At 45.5% G+C, this 20794-nt stretch overlaps 1 protein-coding gene across 1 annotated transcript; it reads right to left on the reverse strand.

Moving 5' to 3' along the window:
- Positions 1-1262: 1262 nt before the first annotated feature.
- Positions 1263-7116, reverse strand: LOC106565018 (uncharacterized). Its single transcript, XM_014131588.3, has 5 exons — positions 6959-7116; positions 6392-6614; positions 6092-6248; positions 5713-5819; positions 1263-3247 (listed from the first exon to the last, which is right to left on the reverse strand). The coding sequence occupies exons 1-5, from the start codon at positions 7081-7083 to the stop codon at positions 2768-2770; spliced, it is 1092 nt and encodes a 363-aa protein (XP_013987063.1). The 5' UTR covers positions 7084-7116; the 3' UTR covers positions 1263-2767.
- Positions 7117-20794: the final 13678 nt, after the last annotated feature.

Below are 20794 nucleotides of genomic sequence, written 5' to 3' on the forward strand. Positions count from 1 at the left end.
GCACTTATTGATGAAGCCAATGACTGATGTGGTGTATGCTGATAGTGTCGTTGTTCACCCACGTCTCCGTGAAGCATAAGATATTACAATTTTGAATGTCTCGTTGGTAATTTAATCTTCCGCGTAGGTCATCTATTTTATTATCCAAAGATTGCACGTTTGCTAGCAGAATGGAAGGAAGTGGGGGTTTATTCGATCGCCTACGAATTCTCAGAAGGCAGCCTGCCCGCCAACCCCTTTTTCTCCGCCTCCTCTACACGCAAATCATAGGGATCTGGGCCTTTCCCGAGAAAGCAGTATATTGTTCACGTCAGCCTTGTCAGATTTATTAAAGGAAAAAAAGGATTCTGCCAGTCCGTGGTGAGTAATCGCAGTCCTGTTGTCCAGAAGTTATTTTCGGTCATAAGAGACGGTAGCAGCAACATTATGTACAAAAAAAGTTACAAACAACGCAAACAAAAAAACACAATCGGTTGAGGGCACGTAAAACTTCTGCCTTCTTCTCTGGTGCCATCTTACAGTCCTTGCCAATGACAAGCATACCCATAATATGAAGCAGCCACCACCAGTGATGTGTTGTGATGGATTTACCCCAAATATAACGCTTAGTATTCAGGCCAAAAAGTGTATTTCTTTGCTACATACAGTATTTTGCAGTATTACTTGAGTGCCTTGTTGCAAACAAGATGCATGTTTTGGAATATTTTTATTCTTTACAGGCTTCCTTCTTTTCACTCTGTCATTTAGATTAGTATTGTGGAGTAACTTCAATGTTGTTGATCCATCCTCAATTTTCTCATATCACAACCGTTAAACTCTGTAACTGTTTTAATATCACCATTGGCATTATGGTGAAATCCCTGAGCAGTTTCTTTCCTCTCCGGCAACTGAGTTAGGATGCACGCCTGTACACCATCCAAAGTGTAATTCATAACTTCACCATGCTCAAAGGAATATTCAGCATCTGCTTTTTCTATTTTTACACATCTACCAATTGTTGTCTTTCTTTGTGAGGCATTGAAATTGAGGGATCTTACAGATAATTGTATGTTTGGGGTACAAATATGAACACGGAATGAGTCCATGCAACTTATTATGCAATTTGTTAAGCACATTTTTACTACTGACCTTATTTAGCCTTGCCATGACAAAGGGGTGACTACTTATTTCAGGTATGATTTTTTTTATTAATTGATAAAATATATAAATTCCACTTTGACATTATGGGGTATTGTGTGTAGATCAGTGACACAAAATCTCAATTGAATCAAATGTTTTATTCAGGCTGTAACACAACAACATGTGGAAAAGGTAAAGGGATGTGAATACTTTCTGAAGGCACTGCACTTTAGGGTAAAGATGAGCATCAATAGAAAATGGGAACTGAACTGGCAGCTGGGGGGCTGCTGATCTCTAATCCCAGGTACAAACCACTAACGTTGTGCCCTTGAGCAAGGCACTTGAGCAAGGCACTTGGAGAACAAAATTGTGTGTGTCTGGGGATAATGGGAAAAAGGTATATATTACCCTTCTAACCAAATATACAATAAAATACTTATTCCTCTATTCTATTATTCTACACAGTTGTTCTGAAACCTGATATAGATCCATCACCTGACGCAGATCCATCATTCTATCTAAATGCAGAAAACTGGTTTGGGCTTCATCATGAGGACTATGAAAAGCGATTAGATAGCTCACAAAAGCTGTATTCTATGGATTCAACATGCTCTTTTTTTTTCAAAACTTGTGTGGTGGCAAAGTATATACAATTTGCTAAACGTTATAAATATAGTCTGTTCATGTTAACACTCCAGTACATCAGTCACAATCTATAGCCACAATAGCCACAATTTTAATTTGTTTTTCAGCCAAACATTCTTAAGTAAAACAACCTTATATTTTGGATAGTGCCGGCTTCAGGCATAAGCGACATCAGCGGTCGCTTAGGGCCACCAGCCACTAGGGGGCCCTCAACCCAACATTTTTGAGTTCCAATTTTTTTAGGAACTCAGTCGGGGTCTCAATTTACTATTGAGCGTAAGAATAGTAGAATACACTACGTGCCATTTTGAAATTTGTTTGTGCATCTTTTGGAAGCTTTTCTCTTGTTATGTCAGTCACTGACAATCACTCAATTTGCCATATCAGCAAACCATTTTGAGATTTGTAGTTAGTCTAGCCAGCTGTCTAAACTTATAGTAATCATAGCTGAATACTGACCAGGCATGCAGGGCACATGCCCAGGGCCCTGATCTCCAGTGGGGCCCATTGATTGTGTTAGTCATTCTCACTAAAAAGTCATGGCAAAATGTGCAGAATTGCAGGAAATTAGCTTTAAAACAGCTAGAATGTCTCTCCACCCCATGGTAAAATTGCAGAAAACTTGCTTTAAACTGCAACATTTCATCTACGCCCCATTGCAAAATGTATAGAATTACAGGAAATTTGCTTTAAAAAAAAGTTCTCTCCGCATCAAGAGGGGAGCAACTAAAATGTTTTGCTGCAAGGTGGGGTGGGGGGGCCCAACCAAATCTTGCTTAGGGCCCCCAAAAGGTTAGCGCCCTCCCTGATTTGGGGTTAGAATTAGGTATGACAGTTGTACATACCATATACTGTATTTTTCTTTAATTGAAAATACCATTTAACAGCAGTTACTCTTGCAGGTTGAACTTCTTATTTTAATCTTTATCTTAAGATGACTTCTGACCAAAAATGTAACACAATTGCAACCGATTTCTACTCAGATCTTTACATAAGGCAGCCCCTAAAGGGTTAAAATGCCATCAGTGCCATCAGTTGTTAGGCTCTGAGCCTGCAATTTGGGCTGGGGCTTGAACTGTTGACTGTTGGATCCCTGCCTTTGCAAAACAGTCCCCTCGCCGTCGGCATGCATAGCTCGCCGACCCTCCGCAGCCCTGTCAGAGACTGAGGAGATCCCCTCAAACCCTCCCTCAACCCCTCCCCTACGTGTCATGGGAGTGTAGAAGCTGTGAAACAGCTGGCTGGAGGGATGGGTTGGTGAGTGGCGGGCGATGACCTTGGTGCTTTTAGCTCTGGGGCCCATCTTTCCGGAGTGGATCCTGCCATCATTGAAAACTTGCTGCTGGGGAGAGGTTACCTCTTTCCCCCCTCTTCCTCCCCGCACCGCTGGCGAACATGACCCCTCGGCATTGAGGTATGTGCTCTCCCCGCCAGGAGAAGGAGACCATGGCCCAGCCTCGCTCCACACTAAAGCTCCGTGTCGCTGGAAAAAGGGGAAACAGACATGAGCATAACTGGGGGGAAGCAGAGGGTGGGGAGGGAGGAAGAGATGGGGGAATGCAGCTGTGGCTGGGAGTTGAATTCATCGCATGGTTCAAACGCTGTCCAAAGTTGACGCCCCGATCGAGCAAAGGAAAGTTTTGAGAACGTTTGAAGGATAATATAAATTTGCTTTGAATCCCATTTCGTTGTATTTCTTGGAACATTCACACAACGTTCTGAGAATGTAATTAAGAGCATTCTCAATTCATTAAAATACCTTTATGGTATAACATTTGTAACATTGCAATATTACATTTGATTTTGGAAAAATACTATACAGTCGTGGCCAAAAGTTTTGAGAATGACACAAATATTAATTTCCACAATGTTTGCTGCTTCAGTGTCTTTAGATATTTTTGGCAGATGTTACTATGGAATACTGAAGTATAATTACAAGCATTTCATGTGTCAAAGGCATTTATTGACAATTACATGAAGTAGTCAATATTTGCAGTGTTGACCCTTCTTTTTCAAGACCTCTGCAATCCACCCTGGCATGTTGTCAATTAACTTCTGGGCCACATCCTGATTGATGGCAGCCCATTCTTGCATAATCAATGCTTGGAGTTTGTCAGAATTTGTGGATTTTTGTTTGTCCACCCACCTCTTGAGGATTGACCACAAGTTCTCAATGGGATTAAGGTCTGGGGAGTTTCCTGGCCATGGACCCAAAATATCAATGTTTTGTTCCCCGAGCCACTTAGTTATCACTTTTGCCTTATAGCAAGGTGCTCCATCATGCTGGAAAAGGCATTGTTTGTTACCAAACTGTTCCTGGGTGGTTGGGAGAAGTTGCTCTCGGAGGATGTGTTGGTACCATTCTTTATTCATGGCTGTGTTCTTAGGCAAAATTGTGAGTGAGCCCAGTAACTTGGCTGAGAAGCAACCCCACACATGAATGGTCTCAGGATGCTTTACTGTTGGCATGACACAGGACTGATGGTAGCGCTCACCTTGTCTTCTCCGGACAAGCTTTTTTCCGGATGCCCCAAACAATCGGAAAGGGGATTCATCAGAGAAAATGACTGTACTCCAGTCCTCAGCAGTCCAATCCCTGTACCTTTTGCAGAATATTAGTCTGTCCCTGATGTTTTTTTCTGGACAGAAGTGGCTTCTTTGCTGCCCTTCTTGACACCAGGCCATCCTCCAAAAGTCTTCGCCTCACTGTGCGTGCAGATGCACTCACACCTGCCTGCTGCCATTCCTGAGAAAGCTCTGTACTGGTGGTGCCCCGATCCCACAGCTGAATCAACTTTAGGAGATGATCCTGGCGCTTGCTGGACTTTCTTGGGCGCCCTGAAGCCTTCTTCACAACAATTGAACCACTTTCCTTGAAGTTCTTGATGATCCGATAAATGGTTGATTTAGATGCAACCTTACTGGCAGCAATATCCTTGCCTGTGAAGCCCTTTTTGTGCAAAGCAATGATGACGGCACGTGTTCCCTTGCAGGTTGCATGTTTGACAGAGGAAGAACAATGATTCCAAGCACCACCCTCCTTTTGAAGCTTCCAGTCTGTTATTCGAATTCAATCAGCATGACAGAGTGATCTCCAGCCTTGTCCTCGTCAACACTCACACCTGTGTTAATGAGAGAATCACTGACTGTCACGGTTGTCATAAGAACTGGACCAAGGCGCAGCGTACGTAGAGTTCCACATCTTTACTATCAAGTGAAACTTCAGCAAAACAAAACAAAACAATAAATGAACAATGAAACGTGACTACATGGTGCACATGCACTCACTCAAAAACAATATCCCACAAACACAGGTGGGAAAAACAGCTACTTAAATATGATCTCCAATTAGAGGCAACAATTACCAGCTGCCTCTAATTGGGAACCAAACCAAAACACCAACATAGAAACATTAAACTAGAACACCCCCTCGTCACACCCTGACCTACTACACCATAGAGAAACAAGGGCTCTCTATGGTCAGGGCGTGACACTGACATGATGTCAGCTAGTCCTTTTGTGGCAGGGCTGAAATGCAGTGGAAATGTTTTTTGGGGGATTCGGTTCATTTGCATGGCAAAGTGGGACTTTGCAATTAATTGCAATTTATCTGATCACTCTTCATAACATTCTGTACTATATGCAACTTGCCATCATACAAACTGAGGCAGCAGACTTTGTGAAAATTAATATTTGTGTCATTCTCAAAACTGATTTAACACGGAACCCATGGGCTGATCTCTCAGACAGATTAATCCTAGTCCTGGACAAAAAAAATGCTTTCAATGGAGATTCTCCATAGAGAATGGCCAGGACTAGGCCTAATCTGTGTCTTTGAAACCTGCCCTATGAGTTTCCAGGAACACGATTGAAGAAGACTTTATTAAATGTTAGCTGCAGAGGATAGCAAGCAGCAAAATGACTCTGCTGAGATTGTATAAATCTTACCCTTCCTTGGTATGGTTGGTCCTGTAATTTCCTTGAATCATATTGGTGAATAAAAGACATGTGCTCCAGCAACACTTTTGGGCTACCAATAGAGCTCAGCATGGGAACTGTGAACCATAAGCCATGAAGTAAAATGTCACTCACTGCAGTTAAATAGTTACATTTTTGTTGCACAGATCATCTTTTAGATGCAACTAAGCCACACAAATCTATTTGTTCTAATCCATACACTCCTTCAACTCTAAGTGCCAACCTGACATAGTATCAATGCCTTTATTTGAGTCTAATGCAAGTGAATGTAAAAGATAGAGGCTTAATTGGATAACACAAACAATCATGAACGTGCTTGCGCAAACACACACACACACACACGGCTCACCAATTCCTGAAGCAGGCACTCTGTTGTTGTTCCTCCCATGTCTGACCAGGGCGTGTGTTTGTTGAATGGCCTGGTAGTCTTGTCTCTGAGTGCTGTCCTTTCTGTAAGGTGCCTGGGTGGTCACATCGGGATACGATGTATTGGGCCACCAGTGACACTGTTATAAGTTTCATGGAGAGAAAATGAATTATCAGGGAATGAAATGTAACTAAACTGGCTGTTATTTTATTTGTCCGGCATGTAACTAAACTGGTCATTGCAGAATGGTTGCAATTATGAATAACATTTCATGGAACATACCTGCTCAGCCATTGTACTCTCTGTCTCCATGTGAGAAATGGGTGCATTCATGAACCTGACATTGGTTCTTATGAACTTGGCATTGTACATTTGTGGGGTATTGTGTGTTTTAAGCTTATCATATTCCTTGGGATGTCTCTGAGCATATGAATGGACTTTATAGACTTTATCAGGGTCCAATCTGTCAGGTATCTTCTCATCAAATATCCTGTATGTATTTGAGCTAAAAACAGAGGGAAAGAGTCAATCTATTTAAAGTTTGCAACAACAAATTAATGGCAGCAAATAAGCCTACCTCCAAATCACATTGTTGCAATAGGACATAGCCTAACAAATAGAAACAATTCACATGTAACTGCATAGCATTGGGTTGTAAATAATTTCCTGCCATAGAAACAACACGAATTTAAAATGATTGAAATAGTCATTAAAATACCTCGTGGATTACTTGCAAGTGTGCACACAATGATTATGAAGAAAGTTTATTGAATCAATATCTACTCAATCATTAGTCATAAGTTCAGAACATCGATCTAGGTCTTTTACAATCGGAAATACTGTACTTACTGGAAAGACTCGCAGACTTTCTTCTTTCTTGGCAAGCAGATTTCAGCACACTGATACATTTTACTCATGATAAAGTGAAATGTGTGTGAAAGAAATTGTCGTGTGGACTTTGGCAGCGAATTCATTATTTCCAGGTTGCTAAGCAACTTAATTATTGCGCAGCGGCCAGTCAACTGGCGACACAAGTTGTAATAATGGTCAATGTAACACTAACCGTTTATATATTGTACATATATTTAGACAGCAACCTAGGTAAAAATCAATACAAGGTCTTGAAACTATTTCTGTTAAACCAATGTCAAATAACGTTAACTCTTAAATCATAAGTGACAACCCTTCCACAACTGCCAAATAAGAAATACATAGGAAAATTATTTGTGGTAAATCGTATAACTTGTTGCCGATAAATTGTGTATGCAGGGCTCCCTTGCGAAAGAGGCCTTGGCCTCCTTGTACAAATAAATGTTGAATAAAAAAATATGTATTTTTACAGTAGGGCAACTAACTGAACCATTAGGTCGATATTGGTTACATCTGAGTACTAGCCTAGTGTCACGGCTGTCTGAATGATCGGACCAAAATGCAGCGTCGGTTTCGTTCCACATATTTATTGGACTGTGAAACTTAATGAAATACAAAAATAAACTTAAGGACAAAACAACAAACCGTGACGCAGGAGGAACAAACACTACTCAGAAAGTATAATCACCCACAAAACACAAGTGGGACAAACATAAACTTAAATATGACCTCCAATTAGAGACAACGACAACCTGCTGCCTCTAATTGGAGATAATGCCAAACAAAAACCAACCTAGAGATACAAAACTAGAAACTAAACATAGAAATAGAAAAACGGACAAACACCCCCTGTCACGCCCTGACCTACTCTACCATAGAAAATAACAACTTACTATGGTCAGGACGTGACAGTACCCCCCCCCCCCCCCCCCCCCCCCCAAAGGTACCCCCCACCTACAAAAACAAAAACAAAACACCCCTAAACAACAACCCGATATATATATATACACTGCTCAAAAAAATATATACACTGCTAAAAAAAAACACAATGTAACTCCAAGTCAATCACACTTCTGTGAACTGTCCACTTAGGAAGCAACACTGATTGACAATAAATTTCACATGCTGTTGTGCAAATGGAATAGACACCAGGTGAAAATTATAGGCAATAAGCAAGACACCCTCAATAAAGGAGTGGTTCTGCAGGTGGAGACCACAGACCACTTCTCAGTTCCTATGCTTCCTGGCTGATGTTTTGGTCACTTTTGAATGCTGGCGGTGCTTTCACTCTAGTGCTAGCATGAGACGGAGTCTACAACCCACACAAGTGGCTCAGGTAGTGCAGCTCATCCAGGATGGCACATCAATGCGAGCTGTGGCAAGAAGGTTTGCTGTGTCTGTCAGCGTAGTGTCCAGAGCATGGAGGCGCTACCAGGAGACAGGCCAGTACATCAGGAGACGTGGAGGAGGCCGTAGGAGGGCAACAACCCAGCAGCAGGACCGCTACCTCCACCTTTGTGCAAGGAGGAGCAGGGGGGGCACTGCGAGAGCCCTGCAAAATGACCTCCAGCAGGCCACAAATGTGCATGTGTCTGCTCAAACGGTCAGAAACAGACTCCATGAGGGTGGTAAGAGGGCCCGACGTCCACAGGTGGGGGTTGTGCTTACAGCCCAACACCGTGCAGGACGTTTGGCATTTGCCAGAGAACACCAAGATTGGCAAATTCGCCACTGGCGCCCTGTGCTCTTCACAGATGAAAGCAGGTTCACACTGAGCACATGTGACAGACGTGACAGAGTCTGGAGACGCCGTGGAGAACGTTCTGCTGCCTGCAACATCCTCCAGCATGACCGGTTTGGCGGTGGGTCAGTCATGGTGTGGGGTGGCATTTCTTTGGGGGGCCACACAGCCCTCCATGTGCTCGCCAGAGGTAGCCTGACTGCCATTAGGTACCGAGATGAGATCCTCAGACCCCTTGTAAGACCATATGCTGGTGCGGTTGGCCCTGGGTTCCTCCTAATGCAAGACAATGCTAGACCTCATGTGGCTGGAGTGTGTCAGCAGTTCCTGCAAGAGGAAGGCATTGATGCTATGGACTGGCCCGCCCGTCCCCCAGACCTGAATCCAATTGAGCACATCTGGGACATCATGTCTCGCTCCATCCACCAACGCCACGTTGCACCACAGACTGTCCAGGAGTTGGTGGATGCTTTAGTCCAGGTCTGGGAGGAGATCCCTCAGGAGACCATCCGCCACCTCATCAGGAGCATGCCCAGGCGTTGTAGGGAGGTCATACAGACACGTGGAGGCCACACACTCTACTGAGCCTCATTTTGACTTGTTTTAAGGACATTACATCAAAGTTGGATCAGCCAGTTGTGTGGTTTTCCACTTTAATTTTGAGTGTGACTCCAAATCCAGACCTCCATGGGTTGATAAATTGGATTTCCATTGATTATTTTTGTGTGATTTTGTTGTCAGCACATTCAACTATGTAAAGAAAAAAATATTTAATAAGATTATTTCATTCATTCTGATCTAGGATGTGTTATTTTAGTGTTCCCTTTATTTTTTTGAGCAGTGTATATACGGTTAGTGCTGAAATCTGCTTGCCAAGAAAGAAGAAAGTCTGCGAATCTTTCCAGTAAGTACAGTATTTCCGATTGTAAAAGACCTAGATCGATGTTCAGAACTTATGACTAATGATTGAGTAGATATTGATTCAATAAACTTTCTTCATAATCATTGTGTGCACACTTGCAAATAATCCACAAGGTATTTTAATGACTATTTCAATTATTTTAAATTCGTGTTGTTTCTATGGCAGGAAATTATTTACAACCCAATGCTAAACAGTTACATGTGAATTGTTTCTATTTGTTAGGCTATGTCCTATTGCAACAATGTGATTTGGAGGTAGGCTTATTTGCTGCCATTAATTTGTTGTTGCAAACTTTAAATAGATTGACTCTTTCCCTCTGTTTTTAGCTCAAATACATACAGGATATTTGATGAGAAGATACCTGACAGATTGGACCCTGATAAAGTCTATAAAGTCCATTCATATGCTCAGAGACATCCCAAGGAATATGTTGTTTAGGGGGATTTTGGGGGGGTACCTTTGGGGGGGGGGGGGGGTGTACTGACACGTCCTGACCATAGTAAGTTGTTATTTTCTGTGGTAGAGTAGGTCAGGGCGTGACGGGGGTGTTTGTCCGTTTTTCTATTTCTATGTTTAGTTTCTAGTTTTGTATTTCTAGGTTGGTTTTTGTTTGGCATGACCTCCAATTAGAGGCAGCCGGTTGTCGTTGTCTCTAATTGGAGGTCATATTTAAGTTGATGTTTGTCCCACTTGTGTTTTGTGGGTGATTATACTTTGTGAGTAGTGTTTGTTCCTCCTGATGACAGGACTTAGAAAAACGATCCACAACGACCAGGATCGTGGTGTTACCCTGTGAAGGAGGAAGATCAGTCAGGAAATCTACCGACAGGTGCGACCACGGCCGTTGTGGGACGGGTAAGGGTTGTAACTTACCTCTGGGCAGGTGCCTAGGAGCCTTACACTGGGCGCACACCGAGCAGGAGGAAACATAAACCCTCACATCCTTAGCCAAAGTGGGCTACCAGTACTTCCCACTAAGACAGCGCACCATCCGACCGATCCCAGGATGACTAGAGGAGGGTGACGTGTGGGCCCAATAGATCAGCCGGTCGCGGACAGCAGACAGAACGTACAGACGCCCAGCTGGACACTGGAGGGGAGCGGGCTCTGCACGTGACGCCCGCTCAATGTCTGCGTCCAGCTCCCACACTACCGGCGCCACCAGGCAAGAGGCGGGGAGTATGGGAGTGGGATCCATGGGCCGCTCCTCTGTGTCACACAGCCGGGACAATGCGTCTGCCTTAGCGTTCTGGGAGCCTGGTCCATAAGAAAGGGTAAACACAAAACGGGTGAAAAACATGGCCCACCTTGCCTGGCGAGGGTTCAGTCTCCTCGCCACCCGGATGTACTCTATTGCAGTGGTCAGTTCAGATGAGAAAAGGGTGTCTAGCCCCCTCAAGCCAATGTCTCCCCTCCTTCAAGGCCTTGACGACAGCCAACAGCTCCCGGTCCCCTACATCATAGTTTCACTTTGCCGGGCTGAGCTTCTTCGAGAAGGAGGCACAGGGGCGGAGCTTCGGTGGCGTACCCGAGCGCTGAGAGAGCACAGCTCCTTTCCCAGCCTCGGACGCGTCCACCTCCACTACGAACGCCAAAGAGGGATCCGGATGGGCCAGCACGGGAGCCGAGGTAAACAGAGCTCTCAGGTGACTAAAAGCCCTGTCCACCTCAGCCGACCACTGCAAGCGCACCGGGCCCCCCTTCAGCAGTTAGGTAATGGGAGCCGCTACCTGACCAAAACCCAGGATAAACCTCCGGTAGTAGTTGGCAAACCCTAAGAATCGCTGCACCTCCTTTACCGTGGTGGGAGTCGGCCAATTACTCACGGCTGAAATGCGGTCACTCTCCATCTCCACCCCTGAGGTGGAAATGCGATACCCTAGGAAGGAGACAGACTGTTGAAAGAACAAGCACTTCTCAGCCTTGACGTACAGGTCATGATCCAACAGGTGACCAAGCACCCTGCGCACCAGGGACACAAGCTCGGTGCGTGTAGCAGAGTATATCAAGATGTCATCAATATACACCACCACACCCTGCCCGTGCAGGTCCCTGAAAATCTCATCTACAAAGACTGATGGCGCATTCATCAAGCCGTACAGCATGACGAGGTACTCATAGTGCCCTGAGGTGGTACTAAAAGCCGTCTTCCACTCGTCTCCCTCTCGGATATGCACCAGGTTGTAAGCGCTCTGAGATCTAGTTTAGTGAAGAAGTGCACGCGTCCCGTGCATTGACTCTATCGCTGTGCCTATGAGCGGTAGCGGGTAACTATACCACAGTGATCTGATTCAGACCCCGATAGTCAATACACCGGCACAGACCTCCCTCCTTCTTCTTCACAAAAAAGAAACTCGAGGAGGCTGGTGAAGTGGAGGACCGAATGTACCCCTGACGCAGGGATTCAGAGACATATGTTTCCATAGCCTCCGTCTCCGCCTGTGAGAGGGGATACACATGACTCCTGGGAAGTGCAGCGTCTACCAGGAGATCTATCGCACAATCGCCCCGTCGATGAGGTGGTAACTGAGTCGTCTTCTTTTTGGAGAAGGCGAGAGCCAAATCGGCATATTCAGGGGGAATGCGCACGGTGGAGACCTGGTCTGGACTCTCCACCATTGTAGTACCAATGGAAACCCCTAAACACCTACCTGAGCGTACTCGCGACAACCCCGTGAGAGCCCTCTGTGGCCAAGAAACAGTGGGGTTATGACAAGCTAACCAGGGTAGGCCCAGCACCACAGGAAACGCAGGTGAGTCAATAAGGAAAATACTAATTCTCTCTGTGTGACCCCCCTGTGCCACCATGCCCAAAGGAGCAGTGACCTCCCTAATCAACCCTGACCCTAATGGTTGACTATCTCAGGCGTGAACGGGGAAATGCACATCCACAGGAACAATGGGGATCCCTAAACTATGGGCTAACGCTCTATTAATGAAATTCCCAGCCGCGCCTGAATCGACGAGCGCCTTATGTTGGGAATGCGGGGAAAACTCAGGAAAAGTGACAAACACAAATTGTTGTGCAGCAGAGGGCTCTGGGTGAGAATGGTGCCGGCTCACCTGGGGTGACGCCAGAGCGCCCTGCCGGCTGCCTCGATTCTTAGAGGAACAAACCTGCACCGACCGGCAGTGTGACCTCTGCGGCCACAGATGGTGCACGAGCGGGAACCCCCTCCAGTCTCCCTGCGCACCGCCCCTCCCAGCTCCATGGGTATCGGAGAGGGGGTGCGAGAAGATGGAACCACCAGACCTCGATATGAACGTCCGCGAGTAGCCAGCAGGTTGTCCAGCCGGATGGACAGGTCCACCAGCTGGTCAAACGTGAGGGTGGTGTCTCTGCAGGCCAGCTCCCAACGGACGTCCTCGCGCAGACTGCAGCGGTAATGGTCGATCAGGGCCCTGTTGTTCCATCCCACGCCGGCAGCCAGGGTCCTAAACTCCAGTGCAAACTCCTGGGCTCTCCTCGTCTCCTGCCTCAGATAGTAGAGGCGTTCACCCGTCGCTCTACCCTCGGGCGGGTGGTCGAAGACTGCCCGGAAACGACGGGTGAACTCCTCAAACTGGTTCAATGCCGCATCTCCCTCTCTCCACACGGCGTTGGCCCACTCCAGGGCTTTCCCGGTGAGGCATGAGACGAGGGCGGACACCCTCTCACGGCCAGATGGAGCCGGGTGGATGGTGGCCAGGTATAGCTCCAGTTGAAGTACGAACTCCCGGCAGCCTGTAGCCTCTCTGTCGTACTCCTGGGGCAGGGAGAGACGAATCCCACTGGAACCAGGTGGGAAAGGGGCGCTCAGGGGAGACCCCGGTTGTGCTGGTGGAGGCACTGGAAGAACTCCCTGTCTCTCCCAGCGGTCCATTTTCTGGACAACACGGTCCATGGCGATACCAAGATACCACCCCCTATCCGATACCCTCAAGCTGAACCTCGCAAGACGGAGCTGCTCTTCCTCCCGGGGAAGGACTGCCCGTTCCATGATCTCGCCATCACGGTTGACAACTCCATCGTGTCCTCCTCCCAGAGTGCTAAGAACCTTGGCGTGACCCTGGACAACACCCTGTCGTTCTCCACTAACATCAAGGCAGTGACCCGATCCTGTAGGTTCATGCTCTACAACATTCGCAGAGTACGACCCTGCCTCACACAGGAAGCGGCGCAGGTCCTAATCCAGGCACTTGTCATCTCCCGTCTGGATTACTGCAACTCGCTGTTGGCTGGGCTCCCTGCCTGTGCCATTAAACCCCTACAACTCATCCAGAACGCCGCAGCCCGTCTGGTGTTCAACCTTCCCAAGTTCTCTCACGTCACCCCGCTCCTCCGCTCTCTCCACTGGCTTCCAGTTGAAGCTCGCATCCGCTACAAGACCATGGTGCTTGCCTACGGAGCTGTGAGGGGAACGGCACCTCCGTACCTTCAGGCTCTGATCAGGCCCTACACCCAAACAAGGGCACTGCATTCATCCACCTCTGGCCTGCTGGCCCCCCTACCTCTGAGGAAGCACAGCTCCCGCTCAGCCCAGTCAAAACTGTTCGCTGCTCTGGCACCCCTATGGTGGAACAAGCTCCCTCACGACGCCAGGACAGCGGAGTCAATCACCACCTTCCGGAGACACCTGAAATCCCACCTCTTTAAGGAATACCTAGGATAGGATAAAGTAATCCTTCTAACCCCCCCCCCTAAAAGATTTAGATGCACTATTGTAAAGTGGTTGTTCCACTGGATATCATAAGGGGAATGCACCAATTTGTAAGTCGCTCTGGATAAGAGCGTCTGCTAAATGACTTAAATGTAAATGTAAATGTGAAGTATTGCTGCATGCTCCTGGACGCGCTCCTCCACCTCTATGGCCGGGGTATCTTGTCCTGCTGACTCCATAAATGGGTCGGTGATTCTGTAATGGGTTCGTGCTGGTGGCAGGGAAGTCAGGCGCAGGAGAGTGAACTTGATATAAACAGAGCAGTTTAATAAATGCTAAAAAACTCTGAAAACCAATATATACAAAAATAATATAAAAGGGTACAAAACCCATCGCACACCAAAACATGACTTGCACAAAACATACAACAAACAATCACCGACAAAGACATGAGGGGAAACAGAGGGTTAAATACACAACATGTAATTGAAACCAGGTATGAAGTAAGGCAAGACAAAACCAATGGAAAATTAAAAATAGATCAGCGATGGCTAGAAGACCGGTGACGTCGACCGTCGAACACTGCCCGAACAAGGAGAGGGACCAACTTCGGCGGAAGTCGTGACACCTAGGCCTACTGTATTAGTCCATTATACAGACAAGGGAAATGTGTCTTCCTGATTATGCCCTAATTGACTTAGGCTATTCAACTAATTACTCTTAAAGTAACTGTCCAGTGTTCCCAGATTTCTATTAAATATGACCAATAATTAATTACAATATGAGTGAAATAGTTTTCCTTCCAAGAAAATGTAATTAAATATGTTAGAAAGCAGTGTTTCTGTGTTGGATAGTGCTGAGCGATTAGTGCTTTTTGAGGTCGGTTCTTTTTGAGGTCGGTTCAGTTTCGGTTCAATGATTAAAACATCATTTAATGGTTTTTGATAATCTTTTTCAACAAATGCATTATGAAATGAAGTGCTAGGAATTCATTGATCAACTCAAGTAAACAAGTAGAATAGATCTCTCAGTACCTGTTAATGAATGAAGTTGACACCGACTAGAATAATTATCCTACAGTACAGGGTCCTCCTCTCGCATATTGCTTGGTCTGCTGCTCCATCGTTGTGGACATAGGTAAGCTTGCATGCATGATATCATACAGGCTGTGTTTTTTTGAGATAGCTAAATCATCTATTTTATTGACTGTTTAAGAATGATGAATAGTCAGAATAGTGATGTTTCACTGTGAAGCTAATATTGCATTAGAGCTGATGTTTTTTTCTACTGAGTAGGCTTGCATTGTGATTAATTCATACAACTATCACACCCGTGCATATTATTAAATGACACCGATGTTCAAGATATAACATGCTTTTAAATTAATTGATAACTAATATAGAAAGGTGATATGATGCAATCTAACTAGATGAGAAGGCCTAAGCTACTTCAACCTAATGTACGCTAAATACATTGGATCCAAAACAAATATTGGCATGTTATAAAAGATGATAATATAATTAAATAAATGCATATCAAACAAGAATACATATTCAATTAAATTAATACAGCATTGTAAAATTATTGATGCTTTTCTCTCTCCTTGCAGGGGATTAGACATATGAACTGCCCAAGCCTCAAAACCAGAAACAAGTGGAGACATCAACACTTGTAATTTTTAATGTTAAAATTGTTTGGGTTTTTGAGTCCTTAAAACAGTCCATTGTACAAAATAAGTAATTCCCAAATGAGGGACATCTCAAGGAGATTAACCTCCAACATTCATAAACTTGTTCAGTACAAGGGCAATTTTATTTTATTTTATTAAGTAATTGTGGTCTAAATTGAAGACTTGCACACAGTGTAATCCCCCGGGACATAAAACATGTCTGTAATTTAGAAGGGGCTTAATAAATTACAATGTCATGACAAATCTGCATGATAAACAATAACATGGGTGAATCTATTTCTATCTAAATTGTGTTGTTGGCTCCTGAATAATACCCTGGGATATGGTAATTATCCTGGTGGCTGGGTGGTTCACAACAAGTTCTTTACATCTGCAGGGTGTCATTGTGGGATGTGCTTCAACCTGGAACAAGCAGAGACAAGGAAGAAGAAATAAACCTCACTGCTAAAATGTCACTGCTGGTTCAAGTTGCTGAACCCACAACTACCTTTATTAATGTGCAATTGGCCAAGGCTTGGCCAATTAGGTGCCCACTTTAGTCCCTGAAAACAAATGGGGAAAAAACTATTTACTATATGTCTTTAGTGGGCTAGCAAGTTCACCAATTCATGATATAAAAAATTATTGGGTCGTCACAATTGACACATTGCCGAATCTACGATTAGTTAGTTTAGTTGTTCATCTCTATACAGCTAAAAAGCAGGATAAGATCACCTGCTAGCTAGCTATAGCGGCCAAGGTGTTAGCTAGCTTTGCACCAGGCTGATAAATACCAGTTACTCAACATTTGAATAAAAAATTCATAGCTATGTGTCACGGATCCCTCTGGAGCTTTCATTGCGCACACCTGGCCCCTATTCCCACTGATTGTATTTGTATGTATGTGCCCTTTGTTCACCATGGTGCTGTCGATTGTTGTTCCAATGTCCATTGGTGCGTGTGAGTACCTGTGCTGTGTGTTTTGGGCTTTCGTGCTCTTGTGCATTGCGCAGATGATTACGGGTCTCGTCCCGTGTGTTAATCATCGTACGTGTGTGTTATTTATTCAAGGTACTCCTCACTCTTTTGTTTGGGTTTCAACGCTGTGTGTTTGTTTGGTCTTCGTCCCCATGCTTTTACACGGCACGCCGTAATTTGGGTGAAATAAAAACCCATATTACGTATTCCTGCGCCTGTCTCCCAAATCATTCATGCCAACGTGACACTATGAAAGTAATTTGTGGAAAATGTTCACCATTTGGTGAATAAATAAACGTTATACTTACATATCCCGAAGTTATTCCTTATTCTTCTAGAAAATGTAATCCGAAGCAGGGACTTCTGTCCGCCATTAATTCAGGAATGTAATTTGTTCCCCGTTGCGCCACAAGGTGTAATGGGATAGCCTCTTCGGTGAAGGATACATGGGATTGGAACATGCCAATTCTGATGTCTCGTTAAACAATCAAAGATGCTAAATTCACCTGCACAGCTGATCTCAATTGCAACCATTAAAGGTCACATCCTTACCGCTCCCTAAAAGTCTTTCAAGATATGTTGCCGTCTGGATGGTATTGTCATCACAACTGAGTCCTTTTTGAACAGACTAACGGCGATTGATCTATTTGACATGAGCTAGATTTCCATCCAATTGGCGACAGATTTTCATGAGAATATAAAATAATCTGCATAAAGAAAATATGTGCATTTTCCCACCAGTGGTATGTTTCCAACAAACGGACTTCTTGTGGATAAAAATCTGTGTGTGATGATGTAGAGCACACAAAATGTACTTTTTCCGCTTACGTTTTATTGTACCAAATAAATAGCAAATGTGCCTACTCTGGTCTTGGCACTTGCGCTCTAGCCAACAGCTCCCAGATACAGTGCGGGTAGGCTAGTCTACATGATGAGATTATTATGCATAGAAGGAGAATATATAAGGGATAAACACTGCTGTTCTATACATTACCTTGGAAATGATGGACGACACAGTGGTGAAGCTGAGTGTCACGGTGCTGATAAGAGACGGACCAAGGCGCAGTGTTTGTTGAGTTCCACATATTTATTTAAAGTGAAACTTCTTCAACCAAAACAATAAACAAGCAACACAATGTGACTATGTGGTGTAACAAGAACCACCACAAACAAACAATATCCCACAAAGCAGGTGGGAACCCTTAAGTATGATCCCCAATTAGACACAATGAACATCAGCTGCCTCTAATTGGGAACCATACTAAGAGCACCAACATAGAAATGGAAAGACTAGAACACCCCCCTAGTAACGCTCTGACCTAAACACCATAGAGAACCAAGGGCTCTCTATGGTCAGGGCATGACAGTACCCCCCCAAAGGTGCGGACTCCGGCCGCAAAACCGGAAACCAAATGGGGAGGGTGGGGGGGTGACAAGTGTCGGTGGCGGCTCCGGTGCGTGTCGTAGCCCCTGCCCAGACCCCGGATCCGGCCATGGCCGTCACTGGAAGCTCCGGGCCGTTGACTGTCACTGGAAGCTGCGGGCCGTTGACCGTCACTGGAAGCTCTGGACTGTGAACTGTCGTTGGAAGCTCTGGACTGTAAACCGTCGCTGGAGGTTCCGGGCTTTAGAGGCGCACGGGAGGCCTAGTGCGGGGAGCAGGCACAGGATGTACCGGGCTGCGGAGACACACTGGAGGCCTGGTGCGTGGAGCCGGCACAGGATGTACCGGGCTGGGGAGGCGCACTGGAGGCCATGTGCGTGGAGCCGGCACAGGTGGCACCGGACTGGTGACACGCACTTCAGGGCGAGTGCGAGGAGATGGCACAGGATGTACCAGACTGGGGAGGCGCACTGGAGGCCTGGTGCGTGGAGCCGGAACAGGTGGCACCGGACTGGTGACATGCACTTCAGGGAGGGTGCGGGGAGCTGGCACAGGAAGTACCGAACTGGGGAGGCCTGGTGCGTGGAGCCGACGCAGGTGGCACCGGACTGTCAACACGCACTTCAGGAAGGGTGCGGGGAGCTGGCACAGGACCCACCAGACTGCTCTTCAGGTCGGATGCCGTGCAGAACACACTTACATAACATTTCTCTCCTCTCTCTCTCCCAACTTCTCCATCGCCTCCCTGACGGTCTCTGGCTCTTCAGGGCGAGTGTGGGGAGCTGGCACAGATGGCACCGGACTGGTGTCACGCTCTTCAGCACGCCTGCGCTGCAGCATACTCCTCGCCAGTCATTCTCCGATATCCCTCTTTACACTGCTCCATCGACTCCCAGGCGGGCTCTGGCTCTCTCCTTGGCTCGGCCAACCACCCCTCGTGCCCCCCCCAAAAAAAATCTTGGGGTTTCTGTGGCCGCGGTCCCCGGCGTCGTCGCTGTCCTTCCTGAGTCCTCTGCGACTCCCGCCAAGGAAGGGTCTCGCATCCACTCATGACCTCCTCCCATGTCCAAAACTCCTTTACCTCATGAACACGCTGCTTGGTCCTCTTTTCGTGGGATATTCTGTCACGTTTGTTGAAATTGATGGACCAAGGCATAGCGTGAGTTGAGTTCCACATCTTTAATATACAGTGAAACTAAGAAAACAACAAACATTCAACGAATGTAAAGTCGTAGTGCTCAACACAAAAACAATATCCCACAATGCAGGTGGAAACAGGGACTCCTTAAGTATGATCCCCAATTAGAGACAACGATAATCAGCTGCCTCTAATTGGGAACCATACTCAAACCCAAACATAGAAATATAATTGACTAGAACACCCCCTAGTCATTGACCTACAACACCATAGAAAACCAAGGGCTCTCTATGGTCAGGGCGTGACACCGAGTTGAGCCCCTTTGCAGAGTTCATTTCTCCAAGGTAATGAAAACAATACTAAAGCACACACATTTAATGGTAGAAATAAAAAAACATTCATATTTTCCTTCTTATAAGAGAATTCATACTTTCTTATCTTTGGGTTGCAAGAGACGTGACCCCGTTCGTTATATGTTCTGTTGCCATGCTCGCTGGCAACGTTCTTGTCCCTTGCTTGCTAGCTAGCCAACTAGTTAAAGCTAACACAGTCATGACCTCTGAAGGCAGAATAACAGCAAAGTTGCTGCAAATGCATTAGTTTAAGATTTTTTATATTGAAATTCATTTGGATACATTACAATGAGCTGATGATGCCCGATTTTGCCTGGCACAGCTAGAAAAGTTTGCCTTCTTGCCAGGACACTCGACAATGTTTATTATGAGGAGATCGCATTGCATATCAATTGCTAGGCTAGCTAAATAGTTTGTTGCTTGACATTCATTTAGATACATACATAACAATGAGCTGATGGTGCCAGATGTTTCCTGGCATTGCTAGAAAAGTTTGCCTTCTCATCAGGACACTCAACACTGTTCATTACATTGCATATCAAACACTAGGCTAGAAGCTAGCTAAATAATTTGTTGCTAACAAACCTGCCAATATGACAACTGAATTCAAAAATACCAGTTGCTGATAACAGCTGGTCAAACTAGAAACATGTGGTAGGATTTAACAGCACTTCTGTCATGACTGCAACTGTAACATTAGAGACCTGTGAAATTCATGTTCATCACTCCCCACATTATGTTACGTCTGCTCCCCCTCTCTGGCGCTCGAGGCCGCCAGTCTGCTCATTACGCACAACTGTCACCATCGTTACATCGGACTCACCTAGACTCCATCACATCAGTGATTACCTCCCCTATATCTGTCACTTCCTCAGTTTCATCCCAGTGTCTGCATTGATGTTTTGTTTCTCTTGTCCAGACGCTGTTTTTGCGTTGTTTCATCTGTTTATTATTAAATTCTCACCCTGTACTTGATTCCTGTCTCCCAGC

This window comes from Salmo salar, chromosome 12 (genome assembly GCF_965601325.2).
Source record: "Salmo salar chromosome 12, fSalSal1, whole genome shotgun sequence".
Lineage (NCBI taxonomy): Eukaryota > Metazoa > Chordata > Actinopteri > Salmoniformes > Salmonidae > Salmo > Salmo salar.

Coding starts and splice junctions, on each gene's coding strand:
- LOC106565018 (XM_014131588.3), bottom strand. CDS start 7,083: ATGAATTCGCTGCCAAAGTCCACACGACAATTTCTTTCACACACATTT. Junction 5,820..6,091: donor AGTGCCTGCTTCAGGAATTG/GTGAGCCGTGTG, acceptor TATGGTTCACAG/TTCCCATGCTGAGCTCTATT. Junction 3,248..5,712: donor ACCAACCATACCAAGGAAGG/GTAAGATTTATA, acceptor CCCTTTTTCCAG/CGACACGGAGCTTTAGTGTG.